The sequence below is a fragment of the Meles meles genome, chromosome 17, assembly GCF_922984935.1.
Source record: "Meles meles chromosome 17, mMelMel3.1 paternal haplotype, whole genome shotgun sequence".
Taxonomy (NCBI): domain Eukaryota; kingdom Metazoa; phylum Chordata; class Mammalia; order Carnivora; family Mustelidae; genus Meles; species Meles meles.
This window is the reverse complement of record NC_060082.1, coordinates 27,801,278-27,825,822: the sequence shown is the minus strand read 5'-3', so window position 1 is coordinate 27,825,822 and position 24,545 is coordinate 27,801,278. Positions and strand designations below refer to the sequence as shown.

At 44.5% G+C, this 24,545-nt stretch overlaps 1 protein-coding gene and 1 pseudogene across 1 annotated transcript; both read right to left on the bottom strand.

The window, feature by feature from the left end:
* Nucleotides 1–4,491: 4,491 nt before the first annotated feature.
* LOC123927981 lies at nucleotides 4,492–5,409 on the bottom strand (annotated as a pseudogene).
* Nucleotides 5,410–6,814: 1,405 nt separating this feature from the next.
* ADIPOR1 (adiponectin receptor 1) lies at nucleotides 6,815–22,052 on the bottom strand. The gene is made up of 8 exons (XM_045982963.1): nucleotides 21,879–22,052; nucleotides 14,265–14,499; nucleotides 12,654–12,770; nucleotides 11,408–11,579; nucleotides 10,773–10,959; nucleotides 9,577–9,764; nucleotides 8,008–8,201; nucleotides 6,815–7,676 (listed from the first exon to the last, which is right to left on the bottom strand). Exons 2-8 carry the CDS (start codon nucleotides 14,403–14,405, stop codon nucleotides 7,548–7,550), a joined length of 1,128 nt encoding a protein of 375 aa, XP_045838919.1. The 5' UTR covers nucleotides 14,406–14,499; nucleotides 21,879–22,052; the 3' UTR covers nucleotides 6,815–7,547.
* Between the last annotated feature and the right edge of the window lie 2,493 nt (nucleotides 22,053–24,545).

The window sequence follows — 24,545 nt, the reverse complement described above, 5'->3', positions numbered from 1 at the left end:
GCCTGAAATCACAGATAATGCTGAATAATATTTATGCTATATTTTTTCCTGTGCATATGTATCATGAAGTTTAATCGTTAAGTTAGGCATAGTAAGTAATTAACAACAGTAGTAAAACAGACTATACCAACACACTAAAAGTTGTGTGAATGTGATCACGCTCTCTAAAACTATAGTACAGTATCCACCATTCTCTTGATGATGTGAGATGATAAAATGCCTACGTGATGAGATGAAGTGAAGGGAATGATGTAGACACTGTAACATAGTGTTAGACTACGCACTGACCTGGCCATATGTCTGGAGCATCGTCTGGTTCCAGAGATCAGTGACTACCAGTAACCAAAATTGTGGAAAAAGGAGAACCACTGTACCGTTTTCCTTTGTAGGGCCTTTGATTTACAGATAATAAAATGATAGCCTAGTGGATAACAATCTAATTTTACATAGTGTTTCCATCTTTTGTATCATCTCTCTCTGATCTAAAAGTATTCCTCATTGGGCCACCTGGGTGGCTCAGTCATTTAAGCATCCAACTCTTGGTTTTGGCTCAAGCAGTCATCTTAACGAGTCAAGAGATTGAGCTCCACCTAGGGATTTGGTGCTCAGCAGGGAGTCTGCTTGAAGATTCTCTCCCTCTGCCAAGAACCCCCGACCCCGCTTCTCACTTGCATGCACATGCTCTCTCACAAATAATCTTAAAAAAAAAATGAAAGTATCCCTGATTTACACATTATGGGTGGGCAAGCAGGACTGTCACAAATTCTATTGGGGGCATTTGGGAAACATGAATGAAAATGATGAATGAATATAACTTCGAGTGATTTTCATAAATTTATCCCTCATATATACTCATGCACATGTAAAATGATGTGTGCACCAGGTTCTCTGCAGATTAGCCTGAAAACAAAGTCCATCAGTAGGGAACTGCTTCAACAAGTGTGGTACATTCATATACAATCCAATATCATGAAGTTGTGAATAGATGTATAGGTTGCTATTATTTGTGTAAAAGTTTGGGAAAATATTAATACTCATATTTGCCTGTATATGTACAGAATTCACCAGGAAAGATACAAAATGTTGGTTTCTTTGGAGAGAGGAACTGATTGGTTATGAGACAGGGTGGAAAGATTTTTCCCTCTATAACTTGTGCCTTTTGAGCTTTTCATCATGTGGATTAAACATATGTCCAATTTAAATAAAAAGTGAAAATAGGGCACCTTGCTGTCCCAGTCAGTGGAATGTGCAACTCTTGATCTTGGGGTGGTGAGTTTGAGCTCCATGTTGGGTGTAGAGGTTAAAAATAAAATCTTTAAAAAAGCAGGGTGCCGGGGCGCCTGGGTGGCTCAGTGGGTTGGGCCTCTGCCTTCAGCTCAGGTCATGATCTCAGGGTCCTGGGATTGAGTCCCACATCCGGCTCTCTGCTCTGCAGGGAGCCTGCTTCCTCCTCTCTCTCTCTGCCTGCCTCTCTGCCTACTTGTGATCTCTGTCTGTCAAATAAATAAATAAAATCTTTAAAAAAAAAAAAAAGCAGGGTGCCTTGGTGGCTCAGTTGTTCAGCATCTGCCTTTGACTCAGGTCATGATCCCAGGGTTCTGGGATCAAGCCCCACATTGGGATCCCTACTCAGCAGGAAGCCTGTTTCTCCCTCTCCCACCCCCCCCACCCCCCGCCGCTTGTGTTCCCTCTTTCGCTGTGTCTCGCTCTGTCAAATAAATAAAATCTTTAAAAAAAGAAAATTTTTTTAAAAAGAAAGTAAAAATAATCCCATGTTTTCCAGATGCAAAACAGCACTTTAATGATAAAGTGCCTAATTCCTGTCTGCTAAATTGAGAATTTTTCATGATATGAGAGGGTACTTAAAACAAAAAGTGGCTTTGTTTAGAATATGCCCACACTTTTCCAGAGAATAAAAGATGGAGAAACTGCTAGCAAAAAAGCCAGAACACTGAGGGAACTAGTTCAGGCTTATCCAATTTTCTTCAATAGTCTCAGCATGTTTTGGGTCTTTAAGTCATGGGGACGCTATCCTTTCCCCACAAGAGTATTTCTAGTCATTTGGATAACTAACCCAAAACCCTATAACCCAGACTTATTCTGACCTTTTTAGGCCCATTCTGGAGGGCTAGGGCTGGATAGGGTGAGTCAGTCAGTCAGGTTCCAAACATCATCCTGCCTTTATGGTTTGGATATTTATATAAAAGGGTTTCAGGAACAGAAGACAAAGAACTGGGTTTTGGAAACTCCAGATCAAGTACATAGAATATAGGCTGAATCTCTGAAACCAGCTAGGCAGGATCCATTGCATTTCTGTACCACCAGAGCATGGCAGACAAGAGAATATTCTCTTAATCATTCACTGAATGTGATCAAAGCAGGTCCCCAGTTGCTGCTTTGAAATTCATCAGTGAATTTGCACCCAGGTCATGTCTTCCAAGGGCTGGTTCCTGCCCCCTTCTGGGGATAGGAGAGAGAGATGCTAAAGCAGACCTTTTTTAGGGGAAACGGGGCTCCATGGTCAGGGGACTCTGGGTCAAGGGTTTCTCCCAAACAAAGGGCTTTGCTGAAGCTTTCTTAGATTGCAAGGCAGTCGAGGGTGACTCTCCCAACCTTCTCCCCCTCTTTTCTTCAGTTGGGGGGGCGGTCAAAATCGCATCACAGCCTCATGGCTCTCCCTGCCTTCTCTGGCTCCCTTTGTATTTTCTTTTACATATATGCGTTTCCTGTAATAAAAGTCCTTGTATACTTAATTTCATCTTGGAGAATGCTTCTGTGAGGACCAGACTGACAGAGTGTTCAAGAATTTCCTTAGATCTTATCCATTTGTAGTAATTTAAGAGTTTACTAATGTTCCCAAACTTCTATGTTTAAATTGAAAATGGATGTTCTAAGGATAGGGATAAGTTAGTCCGTCCTAATTTTTAATTTATTGATAGGGAAGAGCTAAAGCCTGATCCTTTTATTCTTGGCTTTTCTTTAATCAGAGCTTGGCAGTGTTTTGCCATCATTTACTTCTTCTCCTCTAGTGCCTACTATAGAGCAGGTCCTGAACAAGTATTTAGGAAGTGAATGAACTACATGTATGCATGTAGAGAAAGAAGATAATATATATTCTTTTAAGATTTTATTTATTTGACAGACAGAGATCACAAGTAGACAGAGAAGCAAGCAGAGAGAGGAGAAAGCAGGCTCTCCACTGAGCAGAGAGCCCGATGCGGGGCTCAATCCCAGGACCCTTGGATCATGACCTGAGCCAAAGGCAGAGGCTTTAACTCACCAAGCCACCCAGGCGCCCCGAAAGAAGATAATATTCACTTGCTACTAGTTAGCAGTTCTGACAAAGGCTAGGGAAGATACTGAAATCAGGAGCAGAAGGGATTTTTAAATGATCCAAAGCTTTAGAGCACGGGGTTTAAGTCAGCATGATCTCCATTCAGATACCAACTCCAAACCTGTCCATCAACTTGGCAGAAAGTCTTGGTCTTTTGGGACCTTAATTTTCCTTCCTTCCTTCCTTTTTAAATATTTTATTTATTTGATGGAGACACAGCAAGAAAGGGAACACAAACAGGGCGAGTGAGAGAGGGAGAAGCAGGCTTCCCACTGAGGGGCTTGATCCCAGGACTCTGGAATCATGACCTGAGCTGAAGGCAGACACTTAATAACTGAGCCACCCAGGTGACCCATGGGACCTTAAGTTTCTCACCTGTGGATTGGGATAATGCTACCTACTTCACAGGGTTAGAGATAAAAAAGATATAATATGACATATGAAAAGTACAAAGATAACAACGTTCTCTCTTAGATCCTCTTTCCTGGGTCCTACTACTGACAGATAAGCCAACACCTACACACCAGGGTTCACTGATCGCTAGGGATCTCTGATGTCCGCACGTACAAAATGGATGCAGTCGGGTCAGATGCGGTTTGTTTCCTTCCAAGCTTTATACTAGTGACTGCAAATGTAGCTACTTCCAGGAGCTACACCAGTGACCCCAGTGAGCGAGGGGCAGTGAAACACTGAGAGCACGAGCCCTCCATCAAGGGCATTGCTGGTACTGAGCAGCAGGCGACTGTTTGCACGCTGTAGGCCAAGCAAAACATGTTTGTGGAGGTTTGCAGCCTGCCGGTCACCAGTCTGTGACTTGTGATAACAGCTCTTTAAGGACTTTCTGAACTTCAAGTTGTTTTGTATTCAACAGCTCTTTAAGGACTTTCTGAACTTCAAGTTGTTTTGTATTCAACGGATATAAATACTTCTTCCATATTATGCGAGAAAATATAACTATGTTATAAGGCACGCCCGGGTACTCACCACCTGGTTAAAAAGAATGTGAGCGGCGCTACTTTTGAAATATTCTATGGGCCCCTGTTCTAATCCCGTTCTTACTCTTCCAGAGGTAACCATTTTTTTTTTTCCTGAATTAACATTGCTTCTTTCAAGTTTTTACCATGTCTATATCCCTGAACTAGCACTAGTTTTGCAAATTTTTTTTTTGGATCAGTTATTTAATTAGGTTCTTTGTAAGAAATTTAGAACACCAATTTGTGAGGGTAAACTCCATTTGTCAGAGAAAACACAGAGCGGAGGTAGCCCTGAAGCTGAGGAACAGCCTTGACTTTTGGCAGAATTTGCGAGTCCACAGCTTTCTGATCAACCTGGCGCTGCTCTGTAATCTCGTATTTCGGTGTTGAAGATCTCACCCTCCTGGTGTCTGGGCTTATGCAACTTCTTCTTCTTGAAATAAGCATCAGTGAGATGTTTGGGGATTTTCACGCCGCTGATATCAATTTTGGTAGAAGTGGCAATGACGAATTTTTTGGTGTGTTCTATGCAGAGGAACTCGATTGAGGGACAGAGGTCCAGTCACAAGTAGTAAGCCATTGCTCAGCTGCTTCAGGAAAACTACCCTCTTGCCTCTGTGGCGCCCAGTGAGGATGATCAAAATGGTCCCAGGGGTGATGCTAGCTCGCAGTTTTCTCACGTGCTGACTGAAAGGTTTTTTGCCGTGGCTCAACAGCTTTCAAGGCACGTCTTCAGTAGGGTAATACCTAGGCATTTTGCGAAGTTTAACCACTCGGGTACCACCGTTCTTGTCACCACCAACTGGTTTTGTGACGGTAGCAAGAACCTTCTCCTTCTTTTTCTTTTCAACCCTGGATTTAGCTGCCGAATACTTCCTCTTGTACGTGGCCTTTCTGGAATACATAGCCGATCGGGAGTATCTGCCGATTCCTCTGACTAGGACAGGGTTTCGGCTGCAGTGGGGCTTCCCCTTCTTCGACGTTTTAGCCTTCTGGTTACCCTTCTCAGCCTTGCCACCGCCATCAGCCTTCTTGGCTTCAGGTTTCTTCTCCTTAGTATCCGGCTTCTCAGCTTTTTCGCCCGCCATCTTGCAAGATGGGAAAGAGAGCTAGTTTTGCAAATCAATAGCTTTATGTAAACGCAGTCATACCAGATGTATTCTGTGAGTTGCTTCCCTCCTATCCCTAATCTGGAGATTCATCCATGTTGTTGCTTGTCACTAATTTTCACTGCTAAATAATGTTTTCTTATATGAGTAAATCAAGACTTATTTTTCCATTCAACAGTTTTCAACATTTGGCTTGTCTGTAGTGTGTTGCTACTAGAGACAGTTACAATCAGTCTTTTGGTATAAGCTAAGTTTTTCAAGGGTAGTGCTTTTCAAAGTGTGAGCTGTGGCCCATTAATGACTTATGAACAATTTAGTGGGTCAGAAGGATCATTTTTATTTATTTATTAAAGATTCTGTTTATTTGAGAAAGAGCATGTGCAGGGGGGAGGGGCAGAAGAACAAACAGACTCCTGGCTGAGCACGGAGCCTGACTTGAGGCTGGATCCCAGAACCCCAAGATCACGACCAGAGCCAAAGTCTGATGCTTAGCCAACTGAGCTACCCAGGTGCTCCAGAAGGAGCATTTCCAAAAATGAAGTGATCTAGGATAGACATAAGATGCATTTCATATTGTAGAGTGTTGTTTCATAAAATGTTTGAATACTGTGTCTATATGGTCTATGCATGTCCACACGGAGTCATCCTACCAATGTGCACTTCTACCAACAGCATCTGGTCTGCTTGACATCTATACCAACACTCAATACGACCTTCAATTTGTGCCAATCTGCCAGGACTGAAATTGTTTATCACTTTGGTTTTAATTTACATTTCCCTGATTACTACTTGAGGTTGAGAAACCTTTCCTGTGTGTTGGCCTAGTTGGAGTCTTTTTTTAAAAAGAACCATTTGTTCTCCAGTTGTACAAACTTGACCTTTGAAGTGAACCCAACTTTGTAACTCAAGAAGATTCCTATCTAACTGCATACAGTCAGTGACAAGTGCAGACCGTATGCCGCCTAATGAAGACAAATCTAAGTTGAGCGCAATTCACAAAAGCCCAGAAAAGCATGGAATAACCCCTTGATGAGACATCCTCAAGGAGGGAAGCTTTAGAAGAACGAAATTCTTAAGTAATATGCAGTAGAGATTTGATCACAGGGATATATTCCCAACACCTTCGAGAATCTCCTAATTCATACTACTACAGCAAACCAAACTCTCTAGCACAATGTCTGTGTGGTCTAAGTAGAGAAAAATAAAGCTGGATTGAGGAGCATATGCTAGGAATTAAATTAGGCTCATTCATTGGCCCGCACAGGCCAGCCTGTCAATCAATGACTATGATTCAAGTTTGTATCTCAGCAGAATCTGAAACTACGTTACTGGTTTTAATCCTTTGGAGTTGTGTACAAATAGTTGAGACCACACATGTTAAAGCTTCCAATGCCGAGTGTCTTCTGTACTTTCTTTTATTATCATCATAGTCTTTGCATCAAGATACATAGCAATGATAGCAGGTTTCTTTTTAAAGCTTAGTATTAAATATTAAATATCTTTCCCCATTTTAATTTTACATTACTCTGCCAAGAAAAAAAAAAAAATTAAAAGTCAAGTTACTTGCAGCCTGGACACACTTCCATGATTAGCCGGGCTATGTAAAAGTTGGTGGCTTTGTTCTTCCTGCTGTAAAAGCAGATCCAGGCCCGAGAAAGATGGGACCAGGTTCTAATTGTTTTTGAAAAGTGTGCTACAAAAATGGATGGCCTGTTATAAGCCAGGTTACAAAGTAAGGATGGGGGTAAGGGAGGGATATTTTCCTCCAGAAAGAGAATTTCTGAAGAGTCCCAGTCCATCATTTTTTCCCAAAATGGTTGGAGGAGGGGTAAAATCTCAACATGAGCTTCGAAGTACTGTCTCTGTGAGGGGACGGTAGTTGCCTTGCCAACAAGGGGGAGCTGCTGAAGACGGGCATGGCTAAATTGGGCCATCCCCGCCCTCCTCAGCTAGGGAAATGGAAAGTATTGCCCAGTGGGTGTGAAAGTGGGCTGAAGCTTGGTTGGTACTGAATTCTTTAAGAGGTTTCTTCTAGAAACAGACAACTCAGACTCTTCCTCTCACGTCAACAAAGAAGTTATTTTTAAAAGCACTTGGGAAGTTCCTCCTCCACCCCTCAGGTAGGAAGGCTCAGAGAAGGGAGTCGTCAGTACAGCCGCCCTCTAGGCCGTAACGGAATTCTTGAAGGTTGGAGACCCCGTAGAAGTGGACAAAGGCTGCGGCCACCACCAGGACATGGAAAATCTGATGAGACTGGAACTGTAGGAATGACAAGAGAAGGGCCTTTAGGACAGTGGCAAGGGGAGATCACAAGTAAGTAGCAGGCATTTGCCTCTTCTAGTGTCTCCTTAAAAGTCTTTTTACATCATAAAAGTGATGTATTTGCTGTAGAAAATTTTTTATAAATCTTGTGAGAGATACATCAAAATGTTAATACTGGTTATTCCCCTGCCATTTCTCCCTATGTATATACAGGTACCCCGAAACACTACACTACGCGGTCCCTATGTTTCTTACCGCCTTGTACTCAGACCTTTAACTTTGGCTGGTCACTCACATCCTAGGCCCCGCTGGAAGAGTCCCTTCTTACCCATATGTCAAATTTCCCAGGAAAGAAACGCTCAGGAATTCGCGCAGCATAAAGGCCGGCTCCGGTGATGTACATCACAGCCATGAGGAAGAACCAGCCCATCTGGCCCACTGTGGTGGCCTTGACAAAGCCCTCAGCGATTGTAAAGTGCATGGTGGGCACAACACCACTCAAGCCAAGTCCCAGGAACACTCCTGAACAAAGCAGACAGAAGATTGCCAAGGAAATGGTCACCATGTGGCAAGCACCACTGTCTTACTCTACTATTCAGCTGTTTATTGTCACAATTAGCTATTTTCTGGTGAACAGGACATGTTTAGGAAACTGAACCACATGGCGGATAACATTCAGCAGGCATTTCTTCAACATCCAGAATGGGAAGAAGGCTGTCTGTGTCCGTGCTAATCTAGCTATTACCTTTTAAGGAGCACCGAGAACAAACATCTGACATTCTTAATTATTTGTTAAGAAATGTGAAGCCTCGGGGCGCCTGGGTGGCTCAGTGGGTTAAGCCTCTGCCTTTGGCTCAGGTCATGATCCCAGGGTCCTGGGATCGAGCCCCGCATCGGGCTCTCTGCTCAGTGGAGAGCCTGCTTCCTCCTCTCTCTCTGCCTGTCAAATAAATAGATAAAATCTAAAAAAAAAAAAAAAGAAAGAAATGTGAAGCCTTGGCCAAAAGCCTATGTCAAATACCTCTCATGGCTGACTTGGATACAGAACCTAAATGGCAAGGCTTCAGGTGGGTGGCTTCCAAGTCAGAGAGGAGCTGGGCAGCTTTTCCATTAAGTTCATAAAAAACTTAACTAACGGGACTCTGACCTCCTGAGTAGACAGACATACCCAGATCAGAAGTTGTCAAGGCTCAGGGACACACAAGTCAGGTAAGAGGAAGGGAAGAATGGGTATTTGTCTCAACATCACTACCCTACGCTTAACTGGAGGGCAGGGCTGACCTTCCGCATTTTTGTAGATGACCTGGTTAAAGCACAATGCTGGCACACAGCTGGTGCCTCATAAATATTTAATTCTTTTAACTGAAGGCTTAAGACATAGCACATATTAAGAAGTCCAAAGGGCCTGAAAACTAGTGATAACTAATGTGCTGCTGCAAAAATGAAGCTTAAAAGGAGAGTTCAGATGAGACAAGACAAAGATGTTTATGTTTGTAGCTGTTAACAATAGTTGTGACCAGTGTTTATGCTCAAGGTGTTTTTGTTTTTTTTTTAAATTCACCAAACCAACCCTTCCATTCCCTTGCCTAGGACTCAGGTCATTAAAATGGCTCTGTAGATTTTTTAACTTTCTCAAACCAAATTTGAGAGCAGTCACTTCTATACTTACAGCGAATTAACCAGCTTGGTAGTTATCTGTCCTGCCAGCATGTCACTCAAATACTATGAAACACCGGGGAGAACTGAACTTTGAAAATTCCTGGTGCTTTCCGAGTTCTAAACACAAATCAGGGCTTGGATGGGGTCCCCCAACTGCAAACCTTAGGGTCCAGGGTTAGGCCTATTAGACTCAAGGGCCGAATATAAATGAAGTTTACCTCTATGTCTTCCTACCCACCTGCTCTTGTCTGCCGGTGCTTAGGAGTGGCAAACCGGTCCCACTGTGCCACGATGATGGCAGAAATGCCCAGGACACAGACGATGGAGAGGTAGATGAGCCGTGGCTGTGGGGAGCAGTAGAAGGAGTAATAGAGCCAGGGGACAAAGCTCCCCATAATCAGTAGAGCAATCCCTGAATAATCCAGTCTAAAAAAAGAGCCATAAACATGAAATCAATCAGTGGGAGAAATGAAGAAATCCTACGGCTTGTTGAATTTGTTCTTTCTGTTCACCTGCTCCCAGATTTGAACAGCTCTACTCAGCCTCCCCTCATTTCCCATACAATCTATCCTGCATCCTGGATCAAAACCCCACCAGGTCAAGCGCGTCTATTTTGCAATGGAAAAGTTTCTAAGAATCCGGGACCCCAGGACTTCATCCCTGGATTTGGAGCAGCCAAATCTCCCCCTAGTGGAGACTTCAGTTTAGGAGTTGTCACTAGCTCATCCCCAGCTTCCCATTCACGAAGGGCTCTGAATGTTCTTCAGTTCTGATCACTTGAGTTCCCCAAACAAAACCCGTGAATTGGGAGTACTCCTAAGAGGTACTGTTCTGATTTAGCTGACTTTGTGAATGATGGAAATGTATTCCTGTTAATGGTGTTACGGGAAAGCCAAAATAACCCCTCCGCTGCCACCACCAAAACCAACAACAACAACAACAACCACAACAACAAGCAAATAAACAGAATTCCAGGCACAGAGTTGGAGAATCTGAAACGCATTAGCGGATGGACATCTGGGGCTTCCAGCAGTGCGTGGGCAGCAAAGATAAGGCCAGCTGGACGGGTGGGGAGAAGCATCAGCGGCACGAAGCAGGAATACCTTATCATGCCCTGCTGTGGCTCGGGCCAATGGGAAGGTCAGATAGTACTGAGTACTTGGGCTCAAAGAGCAGCCCACAGGCACCCCAAATTTCAAAAGCGATAGTACCATACAGGTCAAATCCATCTGTTGAGGAGGCTGCAGTGTATCTTTTCATGAAGGATTTAAGAGAAGAACTTCACCGCCCAATTATACCCACAAAATAGAAATGTTCCTCTGGGACATCCGGGAACCTTTAGGAGCGACTGGAGCTTTCAGCACCCAGTCAGCTCATATCACAAGACGTGACAGTAGTGTGTGGTCTTTCCACACTGACTTTCTTTCAACTCACTTGGAAAAAGTCCGAGAGACTTTCTCTGAATGACAATAAACGGTGTGAAAGAGCCAGGAGAAACTGAGGCAGAGCACTGCACCCAAAAAGAACATTCCAAAAACCACCTTCTCCTGTAGAGGGGCCATGAAGTACATATTTGGTCTGAGCATGGTCAAGATTCCCAAAAAGAGAAACAGGACAAAACCTAGAGGAGGGAAAAGAAAAAAAAAAGCCTAAGACAGTACATGCACCTTGATGGTGTTAAATCAGCACTAAAACAACAGAGTTCAGAACTGTGGTCGAAAATTTCAGGAGAAAATGGCACCAGTCATAGAAACTCAGACTAAAACAGCACTTTTTGAAATGCTGTTTTGAAATGCCATTTTGTCTGGACAATGGGAATTCATGAGATACAAGCGACTGCCTCCACAGAGGACAGTTCTGAAGGGAATCCCAAAAGAACATCTAGTTCCAATTTCTTCTCTTGGTTCTAGGCCTTCCTTTTCTAGTCTCAAAGATCAGTGATTAAGGATCAATCAATCGGTCAGAACAACTTTGTTCTTTTCCCTCCCCTGGACAAAGGCTATATAATCCCTCCTTTGGCATTTAAGGAGACCGAAACATTGGATTTCTTCCCCGCCCCAATCACTCACCAAGCAGATGGGTCCAGATGTTGCCAGTTTCTGTATGGATGCGGAAAATGCTCTTGAAGCAAGCCCGGAAGGAGGGCATAGGTGGCCTATGGCCATGTAGCAAGTAGTCATTGTCCTTCAGCCAATCAGGAAGTACGTCATACGGGATGACCCTCCAGCGTCCTTCCCAGACCTGGAATATATACACTCTAAGAAGGGCCCTAAAGAGTGCTAGTTTCCACAAGGACAAGGGAATCAGCCTGGACTTGCAGATATCCAAGACACAGTATGAACGAGGCCATCACAGTACCGTGTATCTTTTTTTTTTTTTTAGTACTATGTATCTTGACCAATTTTTGCTAATGCCTTTGTTCTTGCATCATGTTAGTTTATCTGGATATGCTTTAGATAAATGTATTTCAATCTCAAAAAAAAATTACAGCAAGATTTCTTTAAGCTACTTGAAATTTCACAATTAAGTAAAAATAGTGAATGAAAACAAATAAATAGAAATTATATATAATGGTTTCGAAAACATACATTTTATCCCTCCTTTGCCCCTCTAATCCAGGAGACTCTAGTTGTCCCCTGCTCAATCCTCCCCCCCTCCCAGTAGATTCTAAGTCCTTCCTAGGTTGGGACTATGTCTTTTTAGAGCATGGGTTCTTAACCCAGGACACACAGACAACGGATAGAATCTAGGGAGGGGTAGAAATCCGGATGGAAAAAAATGATCTTTCATTTTCACTCACCTCTACCTGGAATCTAACACTCCCTTCAATTATAAACGTGACCAAAAGCGCAGTAGTGCAGAACCTGTGACTGTCACCCATGGAAATGGGGGAGAATTTCATACACTAGTTTTGCAGATATCAAAATATTGTTACTCTTCACTGCTCAGAAGCATAAATTTTAATAAAATACATTATCACTTGTCATTAATGCATATCTAATGTGTGCATAAAAGGAGCCCACATTAAAATTTCTGAATTTTTAAAAATTAGAAAGTTCTAATGATTGCCAAACGGATCCATAGCAAAAACAAAACAAAACTAAGAACTTCTGTTTTAGAATATATTCTGAGCACCGCCTAACACGGTAGGTAGTAAAAATGTAGCTACCCTTCCCCTTGATTTCCTTCACCCTAAGTAAAGACAAACCCACATGAGAGAGTAAAAGTTCTTCAGTCCAATGAGTGGATGCCAGCTGGGAGCATCCCAGGGAAGCCCACTGCCCTTGTTCCAGGACAGAAGCTACTGGGCTGTACCTTATACACAAACTCCTCCATCTTCTCCATGGCATGGTGGGCCTGCAGGGGAAGCGTCAGTACCCGCACCTCCTCCTCCTCTTCCTGGGGCACCGGGCATGCTTGCTCTTCTTCAGCCTACAGGGATGAAAAATACGTAAAAACCAATCCTAAGAGCCATCTCATAAACTCTGCTAGTCCAGATCAGAAAGATCCAGAGAAACCCAAACTCAACACTTCCTGCCTGGCCACACTCCTACACATAGGACCTTGTGGCTTTTTCTCCAAAAGCATGAGAGTTAATGAGTTTATAACATGGTAGCTCAGGCTTGTTAATACTTTGCAAGTGCTGGAGTGAGCGCTCGATTCAGCACCCAGGCGGTAGACGGATGGGGGCTGACGTGAAAGGGATACGGGACTGCCACGCCAGTCCTAAATGTTCTTTAAGTTTGGAGGCCCCTCCTTACCTCTTGGACAGTGGTTCTCAACTGTCCCCAATTTCCCAAATATCTCTCTATTCTAGACCACTAAATTCTCGAAACTATGGAAGAGACAGAGTCTCAGAGATTCCCTTAAGAATTTAAATCTGTTTATAGTTCCCGGTTCACGGACTCTGGGGATTATATCGTGACTGTAACTTTGTCTTCCTTGCAGCTCCCAAGGGTCTCAGGGCCTCCAGACTGGTTCTGTAGAAAGCAGCAGCGCTGAGTCCTGTACCCCAAGGAGCCTTGACACAAAGTGTGCACACGGGAGAGCACTTCCCTATCAAGGAGAGAGACTTTTCTCTCAGTCCCAAGGCTCTAAACCATGGAGATGGAGAGCCGGGCGGTTCGGCTCCTTCTCTTTCTCTCTCCCGTTGATGGTCCCTGGGAAACAAATGGTCCCTCTTAAATTTTATGGTACAGATTTCTGCTTGCCTACCCCAATATCCATTCTCTCTCTCTCTTCCTCAGTAACAAAGTCCTTGGTTTTACTCAGGGTGGCAATGTTCCTGTAATTTTCCTCAGGCCCAAAGAAGAGACACTTTGCCTACATTCCACTGCAGCCGAACATAACTATGTAACGAAGTTCCGGCCCATGGGGTGTAAATGGAAGGGTTGTGAAGTACTTCCAGAAAGGGTGGGACCTTCTTCTCTTTCCCCTTCCTCTTTTCTGGTGGCTGGTAGGGGAGTGTGATGGCTAACACTGACAATGGAGGAAGGGAGCAAGACAGGGCCTGACTGCAGTGGAGCCTCTGCTATCACCCTGGGATGGATACTTCTAGAATTCTTTTACATGAGACACACCCTCTTGTCAAGACTACAGGGGTTTTTGTCTGTTATATGAAGCCAAACCTAATCCTAACTGATGCTTCAGTCATTCACAGGCATTTACTAATTACTTACTGGACTTCAGGCCTTGTGTTAAGTCCTGGGGTTATAAAGATGAGTGAACTTGCAAAAGCTTACTGTGGGAAAAGGATACAAATAAGTAAGATCCATGTAATGTAGTATGATAAGCCTGGGAGAGATAGTCCCAGGGTGCTAGGGTTCCTCCTTTGGGGAGAGAGGTGAGATCTTAGAAAAATGGACACTGACACAGGCCTAATAAGAAGTTCTGATCAAGGCAATGACTCCTGGGAAGACAACTTACTTTGGTTGGGTTGGCAATTACCCGTTTGCCCTTCTCTTCTAGCAGGGGTCCCAGTTCAGCCAGCTCCACCGTGTCCGTTTCCCTGTTATTGGCTGGAGCTCCATTGCCCTGTGCCACCACAGATCCTCTGTGAGAAGACATCTGGCTTGTACCCCAAAACCCTGCAGCTTCAGCTTGGGGAAAGGTTGGAGTCTCTCAGCCCCAGGGGGCAGAGATCTCCCTGTGATGGTGAACACTGAAAGCAAACACAAACAAGAAGGGTATTGGCAATTGATTCCTCTTCTACTTTCATGACCTCGAGTCAACCCTGAGTAAGACACAGCTAATCAGCTGACACCCTATCTCCAATTCTGAAGGCTAGGTGATTGCTAAATTAAAATCTATTCCTTGTTCTCCCTCTTCAATGTTAGTCTTGACTCAGAACTTCACTAATCTTTTTTTTTTTTTTTAAGATTTTGTTTATTTATTTGACAGACAGAGATCACAAGTAGGCAGAGAGGCAGGCAGAGAGAGAGGGGGAAGCAGGCTCCCCACTGAGTGGAGAGCCCAATGCGGGGCTCGATCCCAGGACCCTGGGATCATGACCTGAACTGAAGGCAGAGGCTTTAACCCACTGAGCACACAGGTGCCCCAGAACGTCACTAATCTTACAGATAAGGCTGAAAATATAACATCTGATTGGTTGTCTTCAAAGGATCTGTGGTTATTGTACCAAACTGTCACCACGGAAAACCAGTGACTCACCCTCAACCACCCCCTGCCAAAGGTGTGGAGCCCATTTAATAAGAGTCTAGCCTACCATTCCCAAAGCTATTCTGCCCAAGAAAGGCTTGGCTCTGAGAATGAAGAGCAAAAATTGGAGGCCAGGCCCTGGCTGTAATTACAGCTGACCCTTCAACAACACAGGCTTGAACTGTGAGGGTCCACCTATATGCAGATTTTCTTCAAGACATATATGTACAGTACTATAAATATAGTTTCTCTTCTTAGGATTTTCTTAATAAGTTTCTTTTTTCTAGCTTTATTGTAAGAATACAGAATGTAATACATGTAACATACAAAATATGTGATCATCAACTGTTTATGTTATTGGTAAGACTCTGGTCAACAGTATGCTGTTAGGAGTTAACTTCTGGGAAGTCCAAAGTTATCCAAGGATTTTCAACTGTGTGGGGATCAGTGCCTCATACAACCTCTGTGTTGTTCAAGGGTCAACTGTGTTTCAAGACCACCAAGCCTGAAACAAATCAAATGCCAACTGAACTCGGGTGGGCTTTTTCTACAAATGCTCTGCCAAGTGTGCATCACATGCAGAAGGAACCTGGTTGTGAGCCAGATGTCCAGTGGTTAATTTCTTTGCAATGTCTACTAATTCTGTTGTAGGATTATAGCCTGGGTTAAACACGTGGATAACAAGCTTTCATCATAATCTCTCCTTAAAGCAAGCAATAACTTACCTGGGAGCAGGAAGCTGAAGACAAGGAGGCAGCCCCAGCCTTGCCCTTTGCCAAACACATGCCAAACAACCAGCTCAGCAAGTGCTTGTCACAAACACTGTAGCTCATAATCTAAGCCCCACTCAAATTAGTTTTTCAGAAACTAGAGACAAGTACACAAATCCTTAAGGAAAACCAGAGAAACCTAGAAGTCAGTTTTCTAGGAAAAACTTCTAATACTTGAGGTTTTCCTGAGCTGGACTTCAGGCAGTGGTCTTTCAATCAGGTCTCAGGGAGATGAAAATGATATTGAAAAGAGAGGTATTCACCATTTTGTATATTACTAGCACCCCCTCTCCCAACAAAGGAGTTTATTACTCATAGCAACACTAATGACCAGAATATTAGCATTTTTAGGCACTGGTTATCTGAACCCAATGACCACAGGGCAATGCAGAGAGGGTCAAGCAGCACCTGCGCGGGGAGTGGGCTGCATTACCAGAGAGGAAATGGAAGCTTAGGGAACCCAAATCTTTTATAATAGGCAATAACCATGACTGCTCATGAGACAGACACTCCTACCGCTGTTCACTACATAAACATATTTGATAGCTCATATCAGTTCTCTTTTTATCCAAGACTAATTGCAGTTCCTTCTCAGGGTTTATAATTGGATCTAAGTAGTCAGATGAGGGCAGTCCTTAGGTTTCCAAAGTCATGTTATGCTCAACTCACAAGTACATCTGAAAGCAACAGGCAAATCTGGTACGAGAGCAAACAGTAACTCACTGCACAACAGACTTTAACACGGTGTCGACACATAGACAGTTCTTCCTTCAAATGGGCAAGATTCCGACAAGACAGATGCCAGCCCACAGTAAAAGCCAACAACTGAGCCTAAGGAGAACAGGCAACTGGAGGCCCCTGAAAAACCTCAGGAAATAGGCAATCCTCATAAGAAACACTGGGAAATCTTTTTCAACGGGTTGACCACAAAACAAATTTCCTTAGAGTGAAGTACTACTGAATTAACAACTTTACTAAGAAATAATTTATACTAGAGAAATGAAAAAAACTTTCCACACTTCGGACAAGCCTGTATTGGGAGTATACACTTAGCCTAGAACACTGCTGCCAGGGTGGAAAAAAATCAACAACTCAGGTTCTGTGCTATATACCCTGGATTTTGGTCAGAACCCATATTTCGGAATGAATGCATGGAGGGGACAGCATTCTAGTCACCAAGCATATGACTTATTAGCTTCTTGTCACCAACTAAGGGTTTTTGCACTTTTTCTTATGCTTGTGGGGCTTTCTCCTTTTCCCCTAGAGTAAGCCGAAATATTAACGGAGTATTTAACAAATACGTTTAGCACTAGCACCCTAAGGCATTCTAAGCTGTGCAAAATACACAGCTGAACAAGTGACATCAAAGGAGCCCATAACTGGATGACATGACGTCACTTGTAATACGTACAGAGTCAGTGATACAATTTCACAGTCCCAGGAGGGCAGTGGGGGGAGAAAAGTCATAATCTAGAATGGTCACATACTAAATTCAATGATTTCGAATGCTGTGTCACTATTTCATTAGAGGCAATGAGTCTAGCAGAGTCAAAGTGTAAGTTGGGCAGTTAGGATCAGAGATCCAATGCAGAATCCAGCTTGGTATTCTTACTGATTTCCTCATTTGATCTGCAAAGTTTTTACGCCTTCAAGTCTCGTGTTCTCCTAGGATGATCTCTGTCTCTTGGCCATCATGTCTTTTCCCTTTCAGTCCAAATCACTCTGTTAATTCTTCTGATGCCCGCCAGCTCCTCTATCCCTAACTCCTATACCTCCCCTCAGCATTAACTTCTAGGCCCGGTCACTACACCTAACAGACATCCCAATTAACTCACAAATCAGCCACCAGCTATGACTCATATACAAGATATGGCATCATGCATCATGTAAAGTACATACAACGGAGGTCAATGGAGATCATGTCATCATAGTGAGCAAAGTCCATTGTCCAGTTTGGTCTTCTAAACTGTAGCAACACAGGGACAGGAAAGGGAGAGATAGGGATCGGAGGTCTGGCAAGAGAGAAGAGCAAATCATACTGGGACCTGGAAATACAACTTCTGGCAGGGTGACCAGTCACAAACAACTGGGAATTATTACAATCAACTGTTTTTGTCTTTATTCTATAAAACCAGCATAAACCCCTATGGTGTTAAGACCGATTCTGGGAGCGCTCAGGAGAGTCCAACATGCTTCAACTTTCTGCCACCTTTCTATATCCTTAGTATCTTAGAGGAAACACATTTCCCCTCAAACTCACCACACCCAGTGTAACAAATTATAACTGGGCCAAACTCCACTGAGTGCATTTTTGATGGGATTTCTTCAACTCAAGCTAATAAAAATCTTTACCACTAAGCTTCCCAACTGGATAAACCTATGATCTTAATAGAAAAGAGCTGTGGAGGCAGGGAGGTGTTTGTGCTCCTATAAATAAGATAATCCTCTGCCACACTTGGGGAAAGAACTGATTCTTAATCACCAGCCAGTTAGCCAGACAGTTTACTTTCCTCACAGTTTCTGGAGACATTTATTCTGAGAACCACTTCCTAAGTTTTCCAAGCACACTCCTTCCCTGGGGTCAAAGGCATCAAGCTTCTTCTGCAAATTTTTAAGCCGGGGTTTCTGGACTCTTAGAGATTCTGTGCGAGGGCATGGGTAGGCTCTAACTATGCCTGCCTGACTCTATCATTCCAAAGCAAGATTAGTTTAGCAGTAAAGTCAAAGAACGCGGCCATCTTCACTACATCTGCTCTGTTAGGGGACGTGGCTTCATAGCACTGCTAGGGGAAAATGAGTCAAAGCAAAGACCTATGTTTGAAAATTACCAAACTGCAGCAGTGGGCCTTAGCATTCTCACTGGATGCTAAGTGTCATAGACGTAGTGTCTGAAGTGGAAAATCACACTCTCACCTCCCTTGTAGCCTTCCTCCAGCTACCCCAACAGAAGACTTTTCGATCCTATAGACAGAAAAGCTTTTTTTTTTTTTTTAAATATTTTATTTATTTATTTGACAGCGAGAGACAGCGAGAGAGGGAACACAAGCAGGGGGAGTGGGAGAGGGAGAAGCAGGCTTCCCGCTGAGCAGGGAGCCTATTGCGGGGCTCAATCCCAGGACCCTGGGATCATGACCTGAGTTGAAGGCAGACACAATGACTGAGCCACCTAGGCACCCCCAGACAGATAAGCTTTTCAAATGCCATGGCCTCATCCCCAAATTTTTTTAAAAAAAAATTAAAGAAAATACCCAGGCTGATGATGGAGTTTCATGCCAGTCCCTGTTTTTAATATTTGGCCTTTAGACATACGGTTAGCATAGTTCTACATCAGAGCGGTCACATTACACTGTGCACCTCAGAAACCCCATCTAGGTGCATGCCTAAACGCCAATCAGTTGGAACTGGTTTGCCTACAGGGCACTTTCAAGGATCGTTTCCATTGAAGATATAAACACTAATCACGCCCCCAACATTACTGAGCAGGAAAAGGGAATTAACTTTGAGAATGGTGAGAGCAACAAAGTTTGGTGGGTGATATTAGAGACAAATGGACGTCAAGGACAAAATGTAATGACTTTGATAAGTACCAGTACCAGAAAAAACAATAGCAACACCATAATTAATAAAGCTTCTGGTTTGAACATGACTGTTTAGTTCACCAGTGCAATCACACGTAGATGGGGCAGGATAATACAGCAAGATTTTTTTTTCTTTTTTTTTTTTTTAAGATGTTATTTATTTATTTGAGAGAGCGAGCACGCATGAGTCGGGAGAGAGGGAGAGGGAGAAGCAGGAGCAGGGGGAGGGGCGGAGGGAGAAGCAGACTCCCAGCTGTAGGGCTCTATCCCGGGACCCTGATATCATAACCTGAGCCAAATACATCCTGAGATCGTGACATGAGCCAAAGGCAGCCTCTTAACCAAATGAGCCACCCAGGTGCCCCTACAGCAAGAGTGCTAAAGAGTTCACTTTGGGGCACCTGGGTGGCTCAGTTGTTAAGTATCTGCCTTTGGCTCAGGTCACGATCCTTCCGGCTCCTTGCTCAGCGGGAAGCCTGCTTCTCCCTCTCCCACTTCCCCCTGCTTGTGTTCCCTCTCACCCTGTGTCTCTGTCAAATAAACAGAATCTTTAAAAAAAAAAAAAAAAAAAAGTTCAGTTTGGCTTTATACTACAGGGGTCAAAGGAAATTTCCTAGGGAAACAGAGAAGAAACTTAACTGGCCTAGAAAGGACACAAATTCTATTCTTTATCCATCTGACAATACCTACTGATTGTTTACAGTGTACGTGGCATCGTGGCTACAGAGATAAGGCAAAGAATTAGCGGTATGACACGGTTGCCGGCCTCTATTTTAAGAGGGGGGCAGTAACTTTTTTCTACTAACATCACTACAGAGCTAAATGCCATTAAGTGCTGGAGGAATTCAGAAGAAATGCTCAATTTTAGTTAGAATGACCAGGAAAGGTTCTGTGGAAGATTTTAAGGAAGCATCTTGACAGGTAAAATGGAAGTAGCGCCCATTCTAGAAGTGTACGTAGCATGAACCAAGGCAGGCTTGGAAGAACACAGTCCCCAGGGTAGTGAATAATCCACTTTTCCACAAGGGACTCTTCCACAGATAAAATGAGGCCAGACTTTAAGAAACTGAAGACAGCCTAAAAGCCTACTTAAGGTGGAATCCTTTATCCATTAGCAATGGTGAGCCTAGTGATGCTTTCCTACTTGCAGGCAAAGTGGTCATTTATTTTTAAATCCCTTGGGAATCATGTAATTTCTTGGCCACTGAGAACGGAAGGCTTTCATATTCTATTCCACAATCAGGTATGGTTTTGTGGCGGTCTACCCGAAGATGGACCCTCACACACCACGGTTTTTCAGAAAATTGATTCCCCAAGTACCAACTGCTATAGGGGAACACAGAAGTTACTCCGGAAATAAATTTAGTGGCTGCAAGCTGGAAACGGCTACCCTGACAGGGTAATCTACTTAGCAGCTCCCAGTCTAAATTCCTGGTGCTGTACAGATGCTCTAAAATATCAGCAACAACAGTTGCACCCTAACAGGTGACCCAGCCCCTATCAAGAGAGAAAGGCAGTGAATAACCCCACTAGGACTTCACTTTAGAAAAGAACCAGCCATTATGGTGTTAACTTAATTAACATCAGCAGCCTATATATTCCCTGCTGTTTTCTCGCCAGTCTTCTAAATACTTGGGGGAAATAGTATGGTTAATCTGGGAAAGTAGTATGTAGGCCTCCTATTGCTCCCGGCACCTGAAATTGTAGAAACTGAAATTCGCCGTTTCAGTTTCCCAGTAGCCTGAGAAGTACCAGAAACTGAGGGGAAGCATTTATCTATTTTATTTTCTTAAAAGCCAAAGGCTTGAAGACCCAAAATCTCACACGTAAGATAGTACACACCAATGTGAAATTTCTGAAGGAATAAAATTCCGTTTTTCTCCCAAACAGTTTCGATTTTGCTCACGTTCCAGCTTTTGGGATTACCTTAAATAAAGGTAAATCGTCCACTAATCTCACTTTCTCCCCCCGCCTCCCATCCCGTCGAGATGGGCACACTGTCACAGTCTGATCTGCCAAAGACTTGTGATCGAGGACCCTTGGGGCTGCCCCTGTCACCAAAGGCTGAGAGAGGCGCTTCTGCGACCCAGGCCCACACCCCCATTCCCCACTTGCCTCGCGCAGCGGCCTTGGGACCCGGCTTAGCTCTGGCCTGGCCCGTCCCGATACGATCCCCGGGCCGGGATCCCGACGTCTCAACCCCCCGCCAGGGCTCACTCAGCACTCACCAGGACTGTTGGCAGCCGGGGGGTTAAGCCGAGAACCAGCAGCCCACCCGCCCTTAGACTGCCTCGGAGGCCGCCTCTGAGGCGGCGCGCAGTGGGAGGGGCCGGAAATGTTTACAACCCCGACCGCGGAGCAGCCGGGAGGAGCTGCGGGCTCCAGGGTGGGGGAACTCGAGACCCTCGCGTGTCTGGGCGGGTCAGCCCGACGGGCTGTCCCCGCCTCAGGTCTGGGCCGAGGCTCCTGGGGGTCCCAGTGCTGCGGCCGATCCTCGCCCACCCGCTCGCCGCGGCAGCCCGGGGGGAACTTACGGCCGGCGGGCGGGCTCTGCTGGGGGCCGCGGTCCCCCGCGCTACATCCCGCGGCGCTGGAGGCGGCCTGCGGCCGAGGGGCCCCGGATCTTCAGCGCCCTCCTCGCGCCGGAAGGGGCGCGCGACCACACAGCGTCACCTCCGCGGCCGCGTCACCTCCTCTCAGGCGCTCCCTCCCCTACTGCTAGGCATTCCTCTCGCAGTCCCAATCACTGGCCAGGTCCCCTAGGCCACGCCTCCCGAGGGCGAAGTGCCGCCCCCTCTGGCTCGGTCCCGCCCCCTCCGCGGCAGGCACCACCTTCGAGGCGCAATTTCCCGCGGCAGGCCCCGCCCCTTCGCTCTGTTCCACTGGTAAACTCCGCCTCTCCAGACCCCGCGAGGACCACACCCCCGAGTTACCACCTCCAGCGCGTGATGGGAAGGAATTTCGGGGATTTAGACGGAATCCAGCGAAGGAATGCCGAATTCCTTACCATGCACCTTGTCTTCTAAACTGGGAAACTCTCTACTTCATCTATTACCAACGCCAGTGTTTTTATCTCTACAACACTTAGTTCCTTCTTCAATCCCACCGTCCCTTTCTCCCCTCCCCGAATGTTTCTTGAAGTGCCTATCGTGTGCAAGGTACTGGGCTAGACTTTTAAGTTTTGACTCCTGTTACTTCTTTTCAGAAACAGCGGGGCTGTTTTCTAACTAGTCCTGCTTGAGAACTCTCTGCTCCAGCTCGCTGCTCCCATATCGCAGCCAGAAGGGTGGCCCCAGAGTGCTTGCCTGGGAGACAATTGGGCGGTGCAGCCCTCATATGAATCACAGAACACAGAAACTTTGAGGAACTGACAATTTTCTCAATTCTCCCAAGGATAGTATGTAGCTAGTGCTATCCCACATGCTGAAAGAGAAGGCAGTTTATTATATTCTTACATGGATGGCTCAGGGCACTGGGATTAATTCTTTTGGTGCTGGTTAAAAGAGGCTCAGAAGTCACATAAAACCAAGTTTCTGACCCTGGCCAGCCTATGATCTTGAGTACATTACTGATCAAGAGAATGATCTCATCTGAAAAATGCGAATAAAATAGTGGTGTTTCAGGGGCACCTGGCTGGCTCAGTCATGGAGCACATGACTCTTGATCTCTGGGTTGTGAGTTTGAGCCCCATGTTGGGTATAGAGAGCATATTTATTATTTAAAAATAATAAATATGTATTTATTAAAATATTACATTTATTATCTATAAAATGGTATTATTAAAAATAATAAAAATTAAAATATAAAAAATAATAAAGTCATAAAATCTTTTAAAAAAGTGCTAGCTCACTGAATCTTTGTCAAGATTAAATGATAATTTATGCAGGTTCTTAGTGTGATGGCTGGCAAATGCTTCATAAAAGTTAGCTATTGTGAGTTGCTCACTGTATAAAACCCTCAGAAACTCCTATTGTCCACAGAGTTGAGTTTTAAATTTCATTTTTTAAATTATTTATTTGTTTGACAGACAGAGATCACAAGTGGGCAGAGAGGCAGGCAGAGAGAGAAGAGGAAGCAGAGACTCCCTGCTGAGGGGGGCTCGATCCCAGAACCCTGAGATCAGGACGGGAGCCGAAGGGAGAGGCTTAACCCACTGAGCCACCCAGGCATCTGAACTTTAAGCTTCTTTAGTGTGATATTACAAAGGCCTCTATCAGCTGGCTCTCACCTACTTTCAGGATTCATCTTGCTCTACTTTCCCTCTGGCATTTGGGCCTCGATGAATTTCTAGTTCTCCAAATATGGACTTTCTTTCATTTCTCTAGGCTTTTGCAAATGCTGATCCTTCTGCCAGATTGCCCTTCCTCCCATTCTCTGCTGAAAGACCAAAGCAATTTACAATACCCAGTCCTGGGTTTGGCTTTGGACTGAGACAATGCCAGGTGCATATTCTGGCTCTGCCAGCCACTCCCAACTGTACCACCTTTGGCAAAATCTTAATCTTAGACTCATAGGATTATAAGGATTAAATTATACAGATGAGTATTTAGCACAGCACATATTAAATGGCTAACTCAAAAATGTTAGTTCTCGGGATGCCTGGGTGGCTCAGTTCATTAAGCAGCTGCCTTTGGCTCAGGTCGTGATCCCAGGGTCCTGGGATAGAGTCCCACATCCGGCTCCTAGCTCAGCAGAGAGCCTGCTTCTCCCTCCCACTCTGCTGCTCTCCCTGCTTGTACTTTCCCTCTTTGCTAAATGAATAAATAAAACCTTTAAAAAATGTTAGTTCTCTCTCCTACTCTGAATCTTTCCCCAACCCTTCCCATCCGCATCTTGTATCTCTAGTATACTGTTAATCACACTGCACACTGTTATAATTGTTTATCACTTGTCTATCTTACTCTAGACCGAGTTTTTTGGGGGTCTAAGACCAATCTTGGTCAGAATTGTATCCTCAGGAACTAGCACACTGCTTGGCTGGTGGCAGGTCCTTAATAAATGTTTCTATGTTGAGTGAATGAGGCAGAAACCCATATAAGACAAGGAATGGTGAGCTCTTGTGTGGGAAGTTCTCTTTGTTGGGCTGCTTCACTATTTGAGCCTAACGATCAATGCAAGATCTTTCTTTTTGGAGGTGAGGTGAACAAGTGTGTCTCATGGAGCACAGTGGCCTACACGTTCTAGCTAATCAAGAAATGTTT